This window comes from Falco biarmicus, chromosome 6 (genome assembly GCF_023638135.1).
Source record: "Falco biarmicus isolate bFalBia1 chromosome 6, bFalBia1.pri, whole genome shotgun sequence".
In the NCBI taxonomy this organism is placed as follows: domain Eukaryota; kingdom Metazoa; phylum Chordata; class Aves; order Falconiformes; family Falconidae; genus Falco; species Falco biarmicus.
In genome coordinates, this window is record NC_079293.1 from 8,723,797 (window position 1) to 8,745,813 (window position 22,017).

General features: G+C 43.1%; 1 protein-coding gene across 1 annotated transcript; it reads right to left on the reverse strand.

The window, feature by feature from the left end:
- Nucleotides 1–16,605: 16,605 nt before the first annotated feature.
- LOC130151989 (nuclear receptor subfamily 0 group B member 2-like) lies at nucleotides 16,606–21,747 on the reverse strand. Its single transcript, XM_056344817.1, has 2 exons — nucleotides 21,136–21,747; nucleotides 16,606–17,013 (listed from the first exon to the last, which is right to left on the reverse strand). Exons 1-2 carry the CDS (start codon nucleotides 21,707–21,709, stop codon nucleotides 16,760–16,762), a joined length of 828 nt encoding a protein of 275 aa, XP_056200792.1. The 5' UTR covers nucleotides 21,710–21,747; the 3' UTR covers nucleotides 16,606–16,759.
- Between the last annotated feature and the right edge of the window lie 270 nt (nucleotides 21,748–22,017).

Genomic DNA, 22,017 nt, shown 5'->3' on the forward strand with positions numbered 1-22,017 from the left:
TAACTCTTATTTTCTACTGTGACTCGATCTAGAAATACCTGTATAGGGAAATTATTTCTAATAGTTGACAGCTCATAATTCAAATGCAAAAAATGTCATAATGAAATCCAGTTTATACAAGGAATAAGGACCACATTCTTATCTTGAGGATAATTAAAAATAGGAGCAATTTACCTGAGAACATCACTTCCATTCTTCAAATATAAATAGATTTCTTTGTAGAAGATGTACTATAGCTCAAAAAAAAGTTATGATCTTAATACAAAAACTACTGGGTGAGGTCATACTGAAGTAATCATATAAATACCTTCCAGTTTTAAAATACCTGTTGTTGTTTTTTCACTAGTAAGTGGGAATTACTATTTAACCAATCAGGAAAGTATGCCAAAAAATCTCAACCAATCGATTCAGAAACGAGTGGAGAGATGGATTCTTCATATATATATATGCAACTGACATTATAAACAGTGTTCAAAAAGCAAATATACAGCAGTCCTGTATTCAGGATTCTTGAGGTAAATATCCATCCAGCAGATCATGTATAAAACAGGCTGGATGGCTCTCTGATATTTCAGTTATATATTACAGTATATTGGTCAGTTTTCATGCCTGCCTATAGTACAGTTGTGTTTAGTGGAAGTTAAAAAAGGAGAAAAAAAAGGTAGAATGGCTCAACTCATGCCAGAAACACACTGAGCCAGAGCCTCACTGTTTCCCCATAGTTAGTCATTCCCCTAAAGCACAGTGTGGGTCACATGTCTGTTTACATGAGCTACCTTTATGAAGCATTTTGTCCTCTGTAGGTAAGTCACAAGCATAGTTACACATTATTGCTACTATTATTTTTATTAGAGGACAATCTGCTTATTTTATTCAGACTGATAGCATTAGCTCCGATTTAAACAATAATAAGCTGTAAACCTTATCTCATCGTGTGTACAGACAGAAGTGTGTTACAAAAGGAGATAGAAAGGAAAACCCACTGTCCATGAATTATCTTTTGTTCAAAGATACAGATTTATTCAGTGTACTTGGATTTAAGTAATGGTCTTGTGATCTAAAGAAGTCACCTTTGGATCACATGAGTTCCCTACAGATTTCCACAACATTCTGCCTGCCGCTGGCAGGTACTGCTCTAGAGGTAACCATGTACAAGGCAACACGTCACACAGGTTTAAATAAGTGTTTAAGATTCCATTCAGCTTGCCACAGACTGACCTTGTACTGCTGATCAGAGTGGGAGCTATGATCAGTTACAGAAAATAGCAAATCTCACCCCATAACATTAATAGTAATTTCTGTAAATTAAACGTACAGAATTTATACTCTAGCAGCAAGTAAGCAAGTAAAAATCACATTTCCTGTTGTACATTCGTAAATTTTAGACTTACAAGTATGGAAACATCAATTTGTATGCATCAGTTGTCCATTTCTTGAACCAATATCAATAGCCAGAGAGGCAATACTGCATGAGTCAGTGCAGTATCCAGGCCCGCATTTCATTGCTCTCAAACATGAGGAGATTGAAAATAACTGTATTCAGGGTGTGACTAACCAAAGCTACCCAAAACTAGATCATACTCTAGGCACACCTATGCTACTAATTTCATAAAAGCAAACCCCCACACTCAGCTGTCGTTCTCCTAAATTTAATCCAAATGGCATGGGTTTTTTTTCCTTCTACGTATGTCTCCCTTCTAGTTTGACCATATTTGCAGTTAGAAGATGTTCTCAGTATTTTTTTTGTATTGAAACATATTCAGATTCTAATGCTGCAGTCAGTGTGGCATGGGTGTCTGCACCAATTCAGTCACCCACCTGCAGCCATCTTCAAATAAGGTAGTCGGTTGTAGTATTTCTTACTACATTTTATCTTTATTACATTTTATCTTTATCCAGTCTGTTTTCTCCATCCCAGCAAAAAATGCGTAGGAGCATTTTTAATTCTAATGTAAAAGAGTGTACTCTTCTATATGCTCTTTTGACTAAAGATTTTCATCACCGCAGAGTACCTGCAGATTCTGTTGATTACCACTCAAAGCAGGAAAGCTTAACACTTGTACAATTTGTATGGCTCTTGGGAAATTTAAGATTGGTTCAACATTTTTCTGCCTGATTCAAAACAACGACTTGTTTGTGGCCATGCTGTATGTTGTTTCTTTCTAATTGTTATATAAAGAATTGTTTAAAGTAGACATATGACAAACTTCTGCCTAATTTTAATTTAGACAAACAGAATATCTTGTAGCGAGTTTTCAGAGCACCAATAGGCAGCACAGGCATTTGATCACAGAATCACGGAGTAGTCAGAGTTGGAACGACCTCTGGAGATCATCTAGTCCAACCCCCTGTTAAAGCAGCTTCACCCAGAGCAGGTGGCACAGAAATGCATCCCAGCAGGTCTGGAATGTCTGCAGAGAAGGAGACTCCCTGGCCTCTCTCGGCAGCCCGTTCCAGTGCTTTTTCAACCTTACAGTGAAAAAGTTCTTCCTCATATTCAGATGGAACTTCTTGTCTTGCAGTTTGTGCCCGTTGCCCCTTGTCCTGTCTCTGGGCACCACTGCAAGGAGCCTGGCCCCGTCCTCTGGACACTCGCCCTTAAGGTATCTGTAGACATTGACCAGATCCCCTCCCAGTCTTCTCCTCTCCAGGCTACACAGCCCCGGCTCTCTCGGCCTTTCCTCACAAGGGAGATGCTCCAGTCCCCTCACCATCTTCATAGCCCCCCGCTGGGCCCTCTCCAGCAGTTCCCTGTCTCCCTTGAACTGGGGAGCCCAGAACTGGACACAGCACCCCAGGTGTGGCCTCACCAGGGCAAGCAGAGATGGAGGATCATCTCTCTCGAGCTGCTGGCCATGCTGCTCCCAATGTCCCCCGGGATGATCCCATTGCCCTTCTTGGCCACCAGGACACACAGCTGGCTCGTGGGCAGCTTGCTGTCCCCCAGAACCCCCAGGCCCTTCTCCGCAGAGCTGCCTTCCAGCAGGTCACCCCTGGCCTGTGCTGGTGCATGGGGTTGTCCCTCCCCAGGTGCAGGACCTTACACTTGCCTTTGTTGAGCTTCATTAGGTTCCTCTCCTCCCAGCTCTCCAGCCTGCCCAGGTGTCACTGAATGGCAGCGCAGCCTCCTGGTGTGTCAGCCACTCCTCCCAGCTTTGTACCATCAGCAAACCTGCTGAGGGTGCGCTCTCTCCCTCCCTCCAGCTCATGAATAAGTTGAACAGGACTGGACCCAGCTCTGACCCCTGGGGAACACCACTAGCTACAGGCCTCCAACTGGATTCTGTGCTGCTGATCACAACCCTCTGAGCTCTGCCAATCAGCCAGTTCTCAGTCCACCTCACTGTGCACTGGTGTAACCCACACTTCCTGAGCTTACCTGTGATGATGTTATGGGAGACAGGGCCAAAAGCCTTGCTGAGGTCAAGGTAGACAACATCCACTGCTCTCCCCTCATCTACCCAGGCAGTCACTCCATCCTAGAAGGCTGTTCGGTTGGTCAGGCATGATTTCCCCTGGGTGAATCCATGTTGACTATTCCTGATAGCCTTCTTTTTCCCCGTATGCTTTGAGATGACCTCCAGGATGAGCTGTTCCATCACCTTTCCAGGGACAGAGGTGAGGCTGACTGGCCTGTAGTTCCCTGAGTCCTGCTTCCTGGCCTGTTTGGGGACTGGAGTGACATTTTCTTTCTTCCAGTCCTCAGGCACCTCTCCGGTCCTCCGTGACCTCTCAAAGATGATGGAGATTGGCTTAGCAATAACATCTGCCAGCTCCTTCAGCACTCGGGGTTGCATCTCATCGGGGTGCATAGATTTGTGGGTGTCAATTTCACTTAAGTGATCCTGAACATGATCCTCCTCAACCAGGAGGAAGTCTTCCTTTCTCCAGACTTCCTCTTGCCTCCAGGGTCTGGGATTCCTGAGGGCCAGCCTTGGCAGTAAAGACTGAAGCAAAGGCGGCGTTCAGTAACTCCACCTTTTCTGTGTCCTTTGTTACGAGGCACCTACCTCATTCAGCAGTGGGCCCACATTTTCCCTAGTCGTTCTTTTCCTACTGATGTACTTGAAGAAGCCCTTTTGGCTGCCCTTGACCTCCCTCACCAGCTTTAATTCCAGACAGACCTGAGCCTTCCTCATCACCTCCATGCATGTTCTGACAACGTTCCTGTATTCCTTCCAAGCAGCCTGTCCCTTTTTCCATATCCCATAAATTATTATTTTTTTTAGTTCTTCCAGAAGCTCCTTGCTCATCCATGCAGACCTCCTGCCCCCTTCACTTGATTTCTTACCCATTGGGCTGCACCTATTTTGAAGAAGTGATGCTTGAATACTAGCCAGCTCTCTTGGACCCCTCCTACCTTCTAGGGCCCTAACCCATGGGATTTCTCCAAGTATGTCCTTGAAGAGGCCAAAGTTAGCTCTCTTGAAGTCTAGGGTTGCAATTCTACTTGTTCCTCTGCTTCCCCCACACAGTATCCTGAACTCCACCATCTCATGGTCACTGCAGCCAAGGATTATCTAACACCAAGAACTTAGACTAAGTTAGGCACTCGCTTAATTAGGATCTTACTGAAAGTCAGTAATATTAATTCACATTTTGATTCACAACCTTAATCTTTCTTTATATTTAAATAAATATATCAACAATACAGTTGTCTTACTGATTTGTAATTTTTCGCATACACCATTAGGTGGCAGGGAACAATAGAGATTTACTTGATGAAGTGTCATACATATGTTAAAATACAGATCTGTCAGATTGTTCTCTCCACCCTTTCTGAATCAGAATTATTTCCTCCTGTGACCTGTCAAGTGCTTTGTCTAGTGAATTATTAAATGACTTACCATCAGGGCTCACTGCTTTCATCAAGACCCAGATTTCATTTCTGTGCAATCCTTTTGCCAAAGGAGAAAGAAAACAAGGCATATTCATCCTACTGGGAGTTCTATAAACATGAAATCTCACCACAGTTGTATCTCTAATTCTAACCTCTACTTCTGCTTCTAGTTGGGCTAAATCTGACCGCTGGGAGTAGCCCCTAGGCCAGGCTAATTCCAGCAGGGATTGGTGGGAGGCAAGAAACTTTATTACTCTTTTGGGAGCCTCAATTCTAAACTGATTGTAAGAGCTAGGCTTTTGTCTGGGTCCAGCTATAAATAAGGACACTTTATATAGCATAGGTACAAGAAGATTGAAGTGATGGCCTTTAGATACCCACGCTGACAAGTGGGTGCATGTGAAAAGATAGGGAATTCATACTGCCAGCATCATTTCTTTCTCTAAATCTAGGTCACTACTGATTTTAGAGTTGCAGTGGATGTCACAGGTGAGAGGGTAGGAGGCAGGAATTACAAAGCAAGACTTGTCTGCTTGATAACTCACTTGATTATTGATGTATGTGAAGTTAGTTCTGCTACTAGTGACTCTGTAGGAGTTAAGGATGCCTATGCCCAGCATTCCCCAGAGACATAGAATTAAGTCCCTGACAGAAGTAGTCCTGAAGAGGCTTATTCCCTCAAACTCTTCTAGTACTGTTGGTAGGAACAGTGCCACAGATACTGTCACAAGTGCCTAACTGGAAATTCCCAGTGTAGATTTTTCCATATGTTTATGTAATAAACTCATGCCAAAGAAAGAATGAGACAGCTGCAGTTTGCCATACCCGTTTTTTAAGCTAACACTTGAAAGGAGGAAAAGCACAGGAGGGACATTTTGTTGATTTATTATTGACTACTCTGATACGCAGAGAACTTCAGCTTAATGCAGTTTTAACATGACTGAGTGAGTAACAGTAGGGAGGCTGAAATGCATGACAGAAATGACAGAAAAATACGTGGTGGCAACTCACAGAACTCCTACAGTGTGTCTCTTTTGTCCCAGGCAATTGCATCTGGAAGCAAGGAGTTCTTTGTTCCACTTCAGCCCCAGCATTGCTTGAGAACACTGACAGAAACCACAGAAAGTGCAATCTCAATATTTGTGAGGTCTGCATGTCTGCTTGGGTTGGATTCAGTATTTTTCATTTTAGTCCCTGAGTTTCAGTCACTGTGTTGTATCCACCCAGTCCAGTCATAGGCAATCCTGTGGGAAATGGTGTATCTGAATGGGAATCTTCAATAGTTAAAAATCCCAAACCAAATAATAATGATGGTACTACAAGAGAACTTAAGCAACAGATTCTATTAACTTGGATTGCAGAAAGTCAGATTCCTTCCAAACAGAAATGCTTGCTGCCTGTGTACATCACAGTCCCGTGGCCACCATAGCTGTTGGTATAAAAGGTGGATCATCTTCAGCAGTCATTTGTTTCCCTCACAAATAACTCATAGATACAGATTTCAGAAAGCTGTCAAACAGGATTGAAGCTAATTCAGCATGCTGTCAGCCTTAGCATCTGACAGCAGTCTTTGTACTCCAGAGGGTTTGGTCTCCCAGTCAATCAGTAGGTCACCCTACCCTATTTCTACTGTGTAACTTTGCAGATTATGGATATCCCAGGAAAGATGTAGCATAGCCCTGGAGATCATGGGAGAGGAGCTGCAGTGTAAGGAAACTGAACTTGGACCATGTGTGAAACCAAACAAATTACATTTTTTCTGGTGCATTGTGAGCTGCTAAGTAGTCAAAAAACATTGTCTTTGAAAGACTTGATGTAAAACAGGAGTCACTAAGGAAGTGTGTTTCTCTGAGGTGCTTGTGTTCAGTCTGTGGCGCTGTCCAGGCTCTCTGAAGGACGGGCTGCTGGGAACAGGTAGGTGTCATGCAAGGCAATATGCAGTGCAAGCTGTGTGCACATTATAATTTGCCCCTGGAGTACACAGCAGCTGTGACCCCTGGCTTGGATTTCACATGAAGTGTTCTCTGCTTGTAAATACTAATGATGCTGCTACGCTCTCACTAGCCTGGTGTCTGACAGTACATTGGTTAACGCTGTTGACTGGATCTGGGGCAGAGGTGATGTACTTATCCTTGTAGAAAAGGGAGGAACAATCATAAAAGATCAAGCTGATTACTTATTGTGCCTTATGTTGTTAAAACCATGGATAAGTAGTATGAAATATTTAGATCTCCAGAAAGGAAAGGTCTTTTCAGTCTGATTCACATGTGGGCTACCATATCACTGAATCTAGAGAAGGCTTTATCTGTTATCAAGCTGTTTTTCACATGATGTTCTTGAAAGCTGGAGAGGGGCTTTTTATAAGGGCATGTAGTGATAGGACCAAGGGGGAGTGGCTTTACACTGAAAAAGGGTACATTTAGATTCAATATACAGAAGGAATTCTTCACTATGAGGGTGGTGAGACACTGGCACAGGCTGCCCAGAGCAGTTGTGGCTGCCCCATCCCTGGGAGTGCGCAGGGCCAGGCTGGATGGGGCTTGGAGCAACCTGGTCTGGCAGAAGGTGTCCCTGCCCATGGCAGGGGCTTGGAACTAGATAATCTTTAAGGTCCCTTCCAACCCAAACCATTCTATGATTCTATGATTCTTCATGGTTGTATCAGAAATGCAAAGATCCTGCAGATTTCCATTTGTGCCTTTGGTCCTTTCATTGTTTTACAATCAGACGTGGAAGTCTGCCCCAGAAGGGGATAAACATGTTCTGAGATATTGTCATATTTTGAGAATGCAAGGACCTAAACAAGATTCAGTCTCACTGGACCCTCCTTAGGAGTTAAAGTTGTTTGCAAGAGTAGTCACAAACATTTTTTTGATTTCTCACGAGCTGTGTCCAAGAAGACAAAGTTCAGCCCCCTTTGCAGGATTTTGTATGTTCCATCTGCTTTCTGAGGTGGATGTAATAAAGACAAAAAAATGAAAATTATCTTCTTCAGCACAAAAACCTTTTTGCGATTTTTTAAATTGCTATTAACTTTTATTGATATTCTGCCTCAGCTCTTTTTACGAAGGTCATCAAACAGTTTGGTTTGGTTTTTCTTGAACTGTCTAGGTAATGAACTTTAAATTTGTACTTCCAGTACTCTTTTTGAGGAGTCCCCAGTAAACTAAAACATATTTAGAAAGCAAAGAAGGGACAGCATTTCACTGTAAGATAGGAGGAAAACCCTTGGTCTGAGCTAACACATTAATGCATGAAAGAGTTTCCTTTGAAAGGGGGATCTCAGGCAGGACAGTAGAAGCTGGTGAGCTGGAGAAACCAAAAAATCCAGGAGAACAGCAGGACAAAGTGTATTTCCTAGGCATATGATGACTCTGTGAAGACTCTGCTCTGTACCATCTTGCTCTTTCTTCTGTGCTAGACACCCAGAAATTAGATTAGTGGAAAGAAAGAAGTGTGCTTTCTTAGTACGCTTTTCTTAGCATGCTGAGAAGGTGATAACAAGAAGTAGGATGAGGTAGAAAACAGGAGTGGTTTTGTTCAGGTCTGCAAGATACTGGGATGATTTACATTGCAGTGGATGAATGCCTAGGGTTGTTTTCCTTCAAATGTGCCAAGAGATGGTACAAGACCTACTGATGGTTTCATATGTACTGTCAAAGCTACTGCCTACGACTGCAAACATTCAGCTTCTTGTGAAAGACTATTACAGACAAGACCAAAGGAAAAACTACTCTTGCAAGCAATGTTCTACCTGCCCAAAACAAACAACAGCAAGGGTGGTTTGTGTAGCAATTTGTAGGAGGAGGTCTGTGGATTTTCATCCTTTCTTTAAGGCTGGGATCTAGGAAAAGAACCTGAAGGGTAAGAGAGGAAGAAGGATGCAGTTGCAAAACAAACAAAAAAAACCCCCTAACTGATAGAGAAAGAATAAGTTGAGAAATTAATTTGCAGTAATGGAAAGGCATGTGAAAAAGCAGGCAGATGATGGAATGGCAAAAGAGAAAATTAGGGAAGCCAGTTGCAACAGAGGAGAGGAAAGTATCATTGAGATAGCTAAGAGATGGAGCCTAAGACAGAGCAATGATGCAGTATGTGACACAATGACATTGAACAGGAAACAAAATGACCTCCAGGTGACGGAAGTAACAGATGGGAGCAAATCTGAGATTCACCTCTGTACAGAGAGATTCATCCTGACTCAAGCAGATCAAGTGAACATAATGTCAGGTCATCAGTCAAAAAAAAGAGAATGAGATATGGACCAGAAGGTGAAAACTATCATAGAGTAGGGATGGCAGGAGGGGCTGACAGAGGCAGATGCATAGGGGACACAACTTGTCTATAAAACCCTTGGGTGAACACCTTAGAGTGAGAAAAGCTAGTTGGACTGAATGACAATATTGGTACAAGAAAGAATGTGCATACATTGTCATTAATACAATGGCATTAAGAATCTAGAACTGGAATTAGAAAGTTCCTGACCATCAGATCAGGAGGCTGTAGGTGCTGTCCCATTAGGAACATAGCATGCAAACACATCCTAGATTATCTTCAGGTGGAGCTGATCAAGTCTGGGAATGTAATCATACACAAGATTGATATCCACAATGAGAGAGACTAGATTGGATGTTGTAGGAGGACCTTCCTAGTCCCTGCCCTAATCTTATTTTCCTAATAATGATGCTGTTGACTCATGTATATTGACCAGGACAGGTGCAGACAGACAAATATTTGCCTCACTTTCCAAGCCAACTGGATGCCACCCACCTCTGGTATCTGTAGAGCTGGAGTGGCCCAGGGCAGTGCCTACATTGTCAAATCTGTGCAAATACATGACTTTCAGATCTGAACTGGCTTGCTTTTGCCTAACTTGGAGTGTGGGCGAGGGAGTCCACACCTATCCATACACCCTCAGAGGGCTGTGCAGGGCTCACATTTGGTGCTTCAGAGTAGTGCAAAAACTACTTAATTAGGGGTGCAGGGACTCTACAAGCTGATGTAGCAGGGCTGAGGGGATGCGAGATCCCAGAAGAAACACAGCAGTGACATCTACTAATCCAGGGTGCCCCAGCAGTGCACACAGAAGCCGTGTGCACCATCTCTCTGGTCACTTCTGGCAGACTACAAGTCTGATTCACCAACATTGTGTATGACATGTCACTAGTAATGACAACTTACTCTTTGATTGCCCTCCCAGTTGTGCTGAGTTCCTAGACAACACTGCACAGTGAAGATGATGCCACTGTTCCTCCTAGAGCATCCCTTCCTTGTCTGTCATCATACTTCGCATCATGCTTCTGAAAGTTGCATTCCTCCTCAGCAAATGTACAACCTCCTGCTCATGCTGCAGTGACCACAGCCATCTACTGCATCAAGTAATGTTCCAGTGCACTGACTGGTTTTTGTATATTTGGAAGCAAATGTTTGTATATTATATATTATAGGCCTATGACAGATTTTTTTTTAATTGCTATTAGGATGCTGGTGGGGAAAGATTGTTAGGCCCTTTACTGCATGGTCATCTGCATAAACAAAATCTTCATTCTGCACATTCCTCTCCTGTCATCCTGACTGCTGTCTCAACCACATTATATTTACATTTTGCCATCCTAGTAAACACCTATGCTTATGTGAGTGTGCATGGCTCACAGTTTCCGCTGTGACTGAAATGTGACCATTCCCACGCTACCTGAAGCTTTGTATTCTTGGCTTCTGAGATACCTGCTAGCAGATAGCTGTGACCATGTCTTCCTTTGATGAAGAAGTTCTTATCTTAGGTGAGATGTGGAGTGCTTCATCTTGCAACATTTCTGCTACCCCCCTAGGCAAAGAGAGAGACAGAGAGAGCACACAGGAAGAATGACAACTTGTACTTTCAAAATCACAGCCTCACCTAGGACAACAGTTGATAACAAGCCCAAGCAAAACTGAACTACTGACTCACCCTCCCCTCTTCTGGCCCCCTGGAAAAGATTGAGGATTTCTGTACTGGCTTCAGTGAAATCCTTTTTTGTCATTAAAAGAATTGGAGCTTCTTTAGCCTATACCTTTATCACAGAAACTGGTCTCCAGGTTTTTTTTCCCTGAGTTAAACTGCCTTTATCAGTGGACCTGTGATGGAAATAAGTGGCAAATATTTCCATGTGTAACTAAATTAACATGAAGTGCAGCACCCCATTTTTCACATATCTGAACGCTACAGTATTTGGCTCAGCTGCAAGTACAATTACATCTAAGACTGAGATTGTGACTTGCAAGTGCTTTCTAGCAAAAGTGAAGTTTTAGGGTTTGAATGAAATACCTTTGTTTCTACAAAAAAAAGGTAATAAAGGCATTCCATAGGAAAAAAACACAGAAATATTCATGTAGATAAGGACACAGATATGAGTGTGATGTCCCATGTGACTTTGACATCTGGTATTACTTAGGCAAAATAGATGAATGTTTTCTCAGAGAATGGTGTATTTTCTGGGCAGATAAAATAATCACTGAATTATCTTTGTTTCCAAGCATATGTCAGATATCTGTGGTTTATTAGAAATACACATTTAGCTGGAAGCATAAGTCTAAAGCCTACTGGTCAAAAGAAGATCAGGACTGCAAAGCCAGACATGCTAACATTAGAAGATGTTAAAGTTAATATTGCATGTGCAAGCTAGATCCAGACCACTTCTGTAGAGGTGGGATTAATCTCAGTTTTGCCATCTGAAAGTTCACTTCTGTAGAGGTGGGATTACTCTCAGTTTTACCATCTGAAAGTTAAGCAGTGACTCTCAGATGCTCAGGTAGGCTCCTTAGCTATATGAGTATATGAGTAGGCAGAGATCAAGTACTTCATAGTGTGATTCATCCCAACCTAAGACAGTTGTCAAAGAGAAGGGAGGCATACCTCCCTTGGAGCGTGCTCATCTCTCTGTGCCCTAGAGAGGGTGCAAGTGACTTGCTTACAAGGTGGATCTCACCATAGCAAATGGCATGTTATTTTTGCCACAGGATCACTGTCTTAGTGCTTACTAAATCTTACTCTTCGGTATCTTCTATTTTTATCCTTTCCCTGTAGTGTGTAGGCCTCTGCATTATTTTAGCGTGGTATTGAATATACCACAGAACACAGGATTATTCATTTTCAGTGCAACTTTCTAAGATGCTGAGGTATAGCATTTGTTAGCTTTTTACAAACACTGATTAGTATCTTCAAAGATGTGTCACAAAAAGAGGCAATACTGTTATGACTTCTTTTTACAAAGGAGAAATGAAAGTGGCAAGATTAAAGCCATGGAAATCTTCCTTGCACTTTGGGTGCGGACAGACTGATTTTTCAGTGCTTACAGCACTACACATCATTGTGAAAGTATGAGATGCAGTTTGTTGTGGCCTGGATTGCAGCTGTGAGAGCCTACTGACTTCACAAACCATGCTTCCCCAGTGCCTGCGTTTGTCACTATGAAAAGCAAAGAACTGTTGTTCCAGTTAACACTGTTAGTAGCAGCTTTATTCTGGGACACATAGCACTCTGGAGTGCCTGGAATAATGCCACTTGACTTTACATGGTTGCCCCAAAGTCTGTAAGGTGTTATTCATCCAACATAACTATAAGTGCATTGCTTCTGTCACTGTAGACCTATTTTAATCCGGGTTCTGCAATGTCGATGCTGTAATGAAAGCAGCTAAGCCACAGCAGACAGCAGCCTCCCCCATTGCACAGTCATAACGAATTTCCACAGCACATGCCATTCTTTGCTCCAAGTAAGGTAGGGAGTCCTGAGGGGAAGCCACAAGAGTTTGTAATCGGGTCATTAAAAGAGCTTACGATAATATTCAGAAGGAGGCTAGAGTAAGGTTTCACATTTTCTTTTTTTGATTTTGCAAATACAAGTTTCTGTTAAAAACTTAAAAAAATTGTCATATAGTATTTTGAAAACAATCAGCAACTGGGAAAACAGAGGCAGAGGTGCCTCTGACTGAAAGCTCTGCCTGGGCCATCAGCCGTGCTAGGTACTTTATCTGGCAGGTCTCCATCGGCTGAGCTCGCGTTCCAGGTGGTGGCAATACTGGCATCCCCTGGGCACTAGAGGGGGATGGATACACACACTTTGCTGGTGGATTTTACAGGCAGAGAAGTGATTCTGCTTCTGGTTTCAATTCCAGAAGCTAAGGGAAGTAGTGACAAACTGACAAACCTTCCTCTCCTCCTTGTTTTTTTTCTCTTTTTAAGTCTTTCTCTCTTTCTTTCTTTCTTCTTTTTTGGTTTTTTTTTTTGTTTTGTTTTGTTTTGTTTTGTTTTGTTTTGTTTTTGTTTGTTTGTTTTGTTTTGTTTTGTTCTGTTTTTTGGTGGGGGTGGGAATTTTTCCTCATCTTCCTCTTACCTTGTGTTCATTTCTGTCTCTGCTTCTCCTTTCCAACACATTATTTCCCTTGGTGCTTAAAGGCTGTCTTGTGCTGTGCCTTTCCTCCTTCCAGAGAGAGCTTCTGCTTCCACTCCTAACCCCTGCTCATGATCCCTCACCTCTCCTGTTCCTGCCTGCCTCTTGTACCTTCACAGCCTCCACCTTCATGTGCAGCATAATTATATTAGATACAGATCCTCACTGTGTCTTCAGCAAGACAATAGTATCTCAGCCCCTTTCATCAGGATATCAAACAAATGATTATTAACATTCATGCTTTCCCTGTGATCAGGTCTGTGAGACAGGGAATGTGAGACAGGTTACACAGAGCTTTAGCTCAAGGTTGTTGAATTTTTAATTGCATATGTACTAAAAAAGATGTGTTTTGTTAAAGACCTGTTGAAGGAGTGAATCTTGCATTCAGAGCACAATAAGGTGAGGTGTGACACATGAGTATCAGATCTTGTGGGAGTTTCCTTTGAAGCATAGTATTTGCCTTCATGGTAGAAGGTAACATTGTCTTGAAAACCCAAGATGTTGACCATGATCTTCACTATGGAGCGCTAGGCATTTTTTTCAGGCAGCTAGTTGCATAGAGATCCATCAGGCTAAAAGATTAGTCAGCAAATGTAGCAGTCTTCCAGGTGAGCCAAACCATGGGATTGTTGGCATTGTGCCCTCCAATTCAAAGAAAGCTGAACTGAAGCCATTCTATGCCTTGAAGATAAAGTCAAAGACCTTGAAGGAGATTTCGATGAGAAGTAAAGCTGTGAGCAGAGACTGTCTGATGTGCCCTCAGTAGCCTGAAATTCAGGTTACTGAATCGTGAACCTGTCCTGGGTTCAGGTTGTTGTTGGGTCACTGATCTGGCCTTTGGCTTTCTGGACAGTACACAGAAATTAGCGCTATTATTAAGCTGCTTGTGACCCCCATTCTGCTTTTTTGATCTCCCTTTTTGTTCCTGTCTCTAACTATCCACGACTGTTTCTCATTTTACATGCTTGCTGTACTTTTTTACCTCTATCCAAAATTCCTCACCGTTCCCACTGAGCTAAGGATGTTTCTTCCCCTCTCTGCTCTCTTCACAACAGCAGTGGGAGCACTGAGCTCAGAGCTGGGACCTTCCCATTCTCATTGCAGAAGCTGCTGCATGTGTAAGGCCATCTGGTCCTCTCCTGCAGCCCTGGCCTGTGCTGCACTGCCACCTCTGCAAGTGGAGCATTTGTAGTAGCCAGAAGGTCAAAGCTGTTAGGACTTGGGGGGTGCTTGAGGAACTCATATGTCTGCTACCATATAATGTTGTCGATACCAACTGTACGAACACGATTTTTGGATGAATACTGCTTGGGTAGGTCTTTAGAAGAACAGACAAAAAGCAAATCTCTGGAACTGATGTTTTCATTCACTAACAAAGAACTAACCATGGAATATGCTGTTACCACACACTGCTTCATCTGTGGCAGTACTATTGAACCATTTTAACAAAAACCTACTGAAAACTGGTAGCCTGAAGGCTTTCCATGGAAAACATCAGTCCAAAAAGTTTAATTTCTGACAGGTTTGGTTAGCTTGTAACATAGGAAGGTGAATAGTGTTTACTGTAAAGTTTGTTATTCCATGATCACTGGTACCTGGGGGCTTAGTTGGTTTGTCTTGTTTGGCGTTTGCTTTTTTCCCCTTATTTTTACAATTTATTTCTCAGTTACCCAAGTGGGGAAAAAATATGTGGTATTTAGTCAAAAACTGGTAGGTAGTAAACTGTTCTTATTATTTAAACATTTTTCCTTGATTGACTTTCATTTAAAGTCTTTTGAACATCCATCTCTGTATGTAAATATGTGTTGATGTGTGTGTGTATCCAGCTTGCTTTATTGCATCTTTTTTCTTCTCACAGAATCCTTATTGTTCATGATATACTCGTTGTCCTTAAATCTATGGTTGGACTTTATGATCTTAAAGGTCTTTTCCAACTGAAATGATTGTATGATTCTGTATGTGAGTTCTTTTTCTTAAGATTTTAGCTTGACTGTTTAAGGAAGCATGGGTCAAACTATCATGCTCTTTGTCCTCCTGTCTGTCTATCTGCCTGTCAGTCCCCATTTGGTGAATTTGAGCCCCCTTGCCAAACAAAACTAGATTGGACCCTCTACTGAAAATCTCAGAAATTAATTCCTTTAAGTTCCATGGAAACTACTGGGAGAGGAATGGGACAGGAAAGAGATACAAATAGCTTCCCTTACTGCAGCTAAAGTATAGGCTCAACTTTTTTTTTTTTATCCTGACAGATGACCAGTCAGCACACACATAGCTTGGCGCCAGCCCCAACACATGCTGCCTCTTCTCCAGCCAGACAAACAGGAGACAGCGAGATGTGGGGCATGCCATAGCACACTTGGAGGTGGAGACATGGAACTCTTGCAGTGAGAGATGGAGGAACAGATTGTACGCATCTATAGGAAACCATATTTCAGCATTTCTGCTGTCCAAGGAACATCTGTTTGGAGGGAAGTGAGGGTAATTATAAAAGGGTGCAGGGAGAGCTAAAGGGGAAAGGTCTTAAATATGTAGGAAACTGGGCTACATCTTTTCTACTGCTTATGGCATAACACAGTAGCTTTCAGCCTTTGTTATTCCCATCCTGGAAAGAATCCTGAACAATGGCCTTTGTCTAGTCAACAAATTTTTGAATCACATTGTTTAGTTTCTTAGTCAGAGAAGGACTTTGTGAATAATGGGAGAGGTACTTAATGCCCATAGTTTCCTGCAAGACTTAGAAAAGGAACCTATAAGATAGGGGTCCTCAAACTATGGCCTGCAGGCTGGATACGGCCCCCCAGGGTCCTCAGTCCGGCCCCCGGTATTTACAGACCCCCCCGCCGGGGGTTGGGGGGGGAAACCAAGCAGCCGCAGATGACTTCTGCCATTTCATTCACACGCCGGCCCCCTGTTTAAAAAGTTTGATGACCCCTGCTGTAAGAAATCAGTTGATGAGGGGGAGCTCCATCAAGCAATTACAGCCAAGGGCTACGGTTCTCAGTGGAACAGAAAAGGGACTGGGATCAAGGGATGCCATCCCAGATAAAGGAAGGATTTATAGTGATTTTACCATTAATCAGCCTTTTATGTATCTATTCATCTTCAATTAATGATGCACTGAATAGAATTTACCACTGCCCCTTTTCCTGAAAGCAAAAACTTCTGGAAAGCCAAAAGTATATAGTACAGTTTTAAACAGCTATAGAAATGCTCTCTAAAAAGAATACAGTTGAACTTAGCACAACTGGAAAGTATGCTGGTGCTCCTAGACACTCTGAATACATTAGACTAAAGGTTTTTGAAAGCACGCAGAATAATGAAATGCCTAGATTTCTCTGCTTTTAATTCTCAAATGTTACAAAATTACTTTGTCATTCAAAAATGTATGTGGCTTACAAAGTTGCATCAATGATTTGTTTGAAATGTGTTTAGCTCATAAAATCCTCTCATCTCTTCAAACACATGTATTTGAGAGCACAGGTGTAATCAGTTTTCAAACCCAGTCAGGCCTGATATATAGGCTTTCTAGAAGGAATACATTTAGGGTCACCTCTCCTAGGATGGGCCTGAAGAAGAGCTCTTCAATAGCGTCTGCATCAATGTCTTGAAGAGAGGCAATTAGCTGAAGAATCCAAGCAAACCTGCCTAGATTTCTATGGAACATTGTTGAGATATACTCCATCAAGGCTTGCTGAGCTTCCTGTTGCAGCGTTTGTACATAGGGGAGACACTTTAGGACGTGGCATCCTGTCAAAACAAAAAGTAAAATAATAAATCTTGAGTAAACAATTTTGTTCTATGCCCTCTGTAATGATGGGTGTCTGGCTTTCTACTTTCTGTAGAAAATAAAATCTTTCTAAATATACCTTTTGGAAAGAAGATATGCATAGTTCAATAATTTGAAGGAACATTGAGCAGCAGTGTAAACACATTGGAATCTAACCCATTATATTAAGTCCAGCTTTGAACCAGTAACAGGAGGTAACTTGGACTCAGTACAGATGGAGAAGAAGCTTTATAGTGTTGTCTACCCACCAAATGATGCTAAGACTGTAGTCTGAGTAGGTGGAAATATTCCAGCTCTAATCTAAAATAGGTAGGTAACATCAGGAAGATGGAGGCGGTGGTTTGGAGCAGCGAGCAGGCTGGCACTCTGAAGACACGTTTCCAGTCTACCCAGCCCCATCTCCCTCCTGTTGTTGCCTCTGATTGCTAAACTAAGCTGGGGCACTGTGCTTCACCATGATGTCTAGATATCTTCTTTTACAGTCTAAAAAGAGTGTTGAGGTGCTCTGTGAGGTGTATCACGACCCACAGGAGGAGGATAGATAATTGGATTTTCTGGTTTTGTGCTCCCTTTTCTCAGCCATTTCTGAAGAGGCAAAGGTCTCTGCCTTATGGAGTTACGGTCCTGAGCCTCAGTCATGTCTCCCATAGCACGTGACTTCAAACCTGCTGGCTCACTGAGGTCTTTGTGGATGCCAGGGCTCAGTTCAAAGGACACCCCATGTTCATCCTTTGCCTCTGGTGGGATTGCCTTGTCATGTAGCTGTCAGCAACCTGTTGCCTCCTGTCCTCACCACCTGAAGATAACACCATGTTTTCTTTTCTAGAATTTCTGCAACCTGGACGTTGGTAGGATGAATCTCCAGGTTTTGACTTCTGCCTCTCCTGCCTCCCATGTCTTATTTTAACCTGTCTATCTACCAGCACACACTCCAGGCCTGTTTAACATCTTTTACAGTGACTGACTCCATACATCCCTGGGATGGATCTGAATAGCTCAGACCCGGGGGGGGGGGGAGTGTTTTGTACAGGATCATTTGTTTAAAAGTGTAGGAGGTTCTGCCTTCTTGCCTAGTGCCCTGTACTAGGGCAAAATCAACCTGGTTGGGTTTTTTTTTTTTCAGTCTGTGGTTGGCTGCCCTTTGTCACTTGTCAGCAGTTCTCTTTTCCCTAGACATCACTGCTAGTAGAGAAGAAGCCTCAGCAAAGCCTGCAACCAGGCTAGCCAGAAATGAAGGGTTTGGAAAAGTCTCCTTCTCCCTGAGGATTACCACCAGCTGCAACCTGTGAAGATGGTGTCAAGTGCTGGATTTTTCATGGAAAGGAAATTGTCATTATACAGAAAGGATTCTATATATTCAGGATGAAATTGCAATTGCTTATATCCCTTCAAATTTGCTTGATATCTGCATTTGGTCTTCTTTTGTATGTAATAAAACACTGGTCTTAATCTAAAAATAATGAGAAACTTCTTGGTCTGAGGTCTTTTGTAATAATATTCAGTCAACCACATGTTTCCATCTGAGTTGTAAAACCTTTAAAAGTGTCTTTTTCAACAGAAGTCCTGTCACAACCTTTATGGAGTTTAATATATATGTCTTCATAAATATATATACGTATGGCACTGACAGAATAAGAGTGCTGTTTTTCACAGTTCCCGTCTCCTCACTGCGCAGTTCCCGTTGCTTCTCAGACAATTGTCAGAAGTAGCAAGAGCAGTTTCACCTCGCTCTGTGCTGTTCATGCGTGGTGGGATAGTCCCACCTGCTCCTTCCTTTGACTCACTGTGCCCTAGAGAAGGCCTTGCAGCTGGACCCTTCACCCATACACACTTTGACCTCTCCAAAGCCACCTAGCCAAAGCACCTGCACCCCTGTGAAGAGCCGGGATGGCAATTATCTTCTGGAGAGTCTGGATTCAGTTGATGCAAGGCTGCCTATTTCTTCATAGGAGTTGGGTGCACTTCTTCGCAGGCTCTTGCTAACCCACATATGGTCAACCAGTCACCCAGCTAGAGCCTCCCGCACAGAAGTACTGTGCAGATCGTGCTTTAGTGGGAGGACCTACATTCCATGCTGCCTGCCACTCTGTCCCCAAAGGGATGGTTTTATCAGAGTAAGTACAATCCCTATGCTACAAGAGACCACTTAGGGCAGAAGCAAAGCTCTGTCGTACTTGTTTGTCATGTTTCTTGCTAAAGTGCTGGCCGCTGGCCTAGCTGTGCTGCTACAGGTGCATTTCTGGCCACCCTGTTGAACTCCAACTCATAACCCAGCTCTGGGCTGCTCCATGCCTGGGTTTTCCCCATTGTCTCAGGCAGTTTTGGTGGTCCTAACAGGAACAGAATATTCAGGGTGGGAGCCCACACAAGGTACTCCATGATCCAGGAGAGGACTAAGCATTGTTCCTGCTGGTGGCTGCCTAAAATCCTCTTAGAACTGAGGCCTGCAAAATAAGATTTGGCCAAACGTCAAGCCGAAACTAAGAAGACAGCTGAAAATGCACTGCATGTATGTAGAAAACATTTTCTGAGTTTGGTGGCAAGTGTTCAAAGACTATTAAGAATAGTAATTGTGAAATGACAGCTGTACAGATCTGTCTGCAGCAAAACAGGTAGTGGAAGTGTGGTTTGGGCTGTGTATAAGCCCTGAGTACCTGTTTCAGCCCAGAGTTGGTTTGTGACTGTTTCATCTAGGTTTAACTGAAGTCCTCCCAGCTGCCTTCTGCTGCCTTCTGCAGCCCGTGGAGAAAGGCACCTCCAGAGAGCAGGGTCGTCCCACCTAGGAACTAAGGAGTCCTCCTGTAACTCCAGACAGTGTCTGCAGACAGCGTGAAGGGCTGCTGGGCCTCTACACGGCACCCCGGGGAAACAGCAGGCATTGGAAGGCACGAATCCAGAGTATAATGCTACTTCTGCTGCTTTCTCTTTATGTGAAAATCACATTTTATCCACAGAGATGATAAAAATGCCTGCTAGTTAAACTGTGTAAGCTGCTGCAGATGAGGGATTCTCCTCTCATCATCACCCTGGATATAGCTGGTGGCTTCTTTCAGCCTGATTTTATTGTGAAAAAAACTGAGAAACTAACTTGCACTGAAACAAACTACTGTTGTGATGCTGCAGCATAGACGCACAAGACAATACAAAGCATCTGGATGACATTACATCTCAAGAATCAGAATCTGAATCCTATTGGAAACAAATATAAACTCCCTACAGCCTTTGAGCAGCCTATAAACCTTATTCACCACAAGAAATATCATGGAACGAGTGAAGTATCCAAGTATCCTTTTGGTGTAGTCCCAAGTATAGCACACTGCTGACAGTGCAGCCAACAGCAGTGATTGCTCTGGAAGGAGTCAGAGATCGGAGCCAGAGCAGACTGGAGTCAAAAAGTCTTTTCCATTTACTTTAGCGGACTTAGAGGTTGGCTTCTAATGACTCATTCCGTAGTGCTGACCTAGGCAACCTTCCTTCCTAATGAGGCTGAGCTTGGCACCAGAAGTGAGAGGATGCAATCACTAGTCTGAGTGTGCTCCACAGCTGCTGTCCCAGGCTTTGACTGTAGAGATACTAAATAAAGAAAATAAAATGAAATAAATAAATTAATGCTGTCTAACCTCCGGGCAGTATCCTTTTGCCTCATTGATGAAAATCAGGTGATATAGGTTATTTTATCTTCTCCAGTGTTCTTCCTACAGAGGAATTCTTTGTTCAAATACTTCAGCTACTCACATCATGTACCCATGTACCATCTCTCCTTTGCTGTACTACGGGTGAGGCTGCTGCATTGCCTTTGATCTGGAAATCAGTTTGAAGTGACACGGTTAAACCTTTATTAATTAAAATTTATCAAATAGAAGCTGGTTTGGCTTACAGCGGGTAACCTACTGCACATATCCAAGGAACCTAAAGAAGCTACTTCAGGCAGAAAATCATTAAATTGTGGAATATGGGGTTTTGAGAACATTTAGCTATATTCATAGAAAAGAGTAAAACTAAGCAGTTGTCTATATGTAAATGAAAATCCCAAATGTCCTTCTAGGCACATAATAATCTGTGTCATTTCCAGGAGGACTTACCAGAATTAAAAAGAATAATTCCTTTAAGATAGGCATATTCTTTTGCACTTATGTCCAGATCCCAGAACTTCCACAATAAATTCTTCATCTTCTGAACTTCTGCTGAAGACGCTTGCAGTGATGAGCTGCCCAGATCGTTGTTAGCTGTCAAAGACTGATTGAGGAGGATTTTTTTCAATAAACTAGGGGCTGAAATCTCTTTCAGGTCAAAATCCACCCCTTCCTGTGCCATGCCCAGGACAAAAAGAGGGGCCCAGTTCTGCTGTATGAGGACAAGCTGATCCTCCCAAGGCACGTGATAAAAAGAAGGCAAGTTTCTAATAAAAGTTAAAGTCTTCAAGAGCACTTCAGAAGCCCTTCTGCACGTGGCTTCTGGCGTTTTCAGGACAACTCTTCTCCTGTCCATACAAGAGCAGCCCTTGCTTCGTGTGGAGTGGTGGGGACCATGATACTGCTGGTGCCACTTGGTCTCGCTTCCATGCTCTCTGTTAAGGATCTGGTACAGGATGCTGTTAGCACGATGTGTCTCACACTGACATTTCCCAAATTTCGCAGCTGAGATCTCAGCAGCCATAGAGCCAGAGTTCCCTGTGGCAGGGAAGCGCGCGTGGAGCTATGCATCAACAGCAGGGGAAGAGCATTTCTGCCACGCAGCGAGGCATCGCGTGCTTTTTATACACATGGGCAGTTGGAAAGTAATATGACCCTGATCTGTAAAGTTACCTTGAACTTTATTTGCACCAGTCTGTTTTGAACGAGGCGGGGCTGCAGGCTGCCGGTGTCGCATAGGGCTGCCGTAGCCCCGCGGGAGCAGGAGGGCTCGCACCCGCCGGCACCCCTGTGCCCCGGTGCAGGCAGGCCGTGCCTGGCCTTCTGCCACCG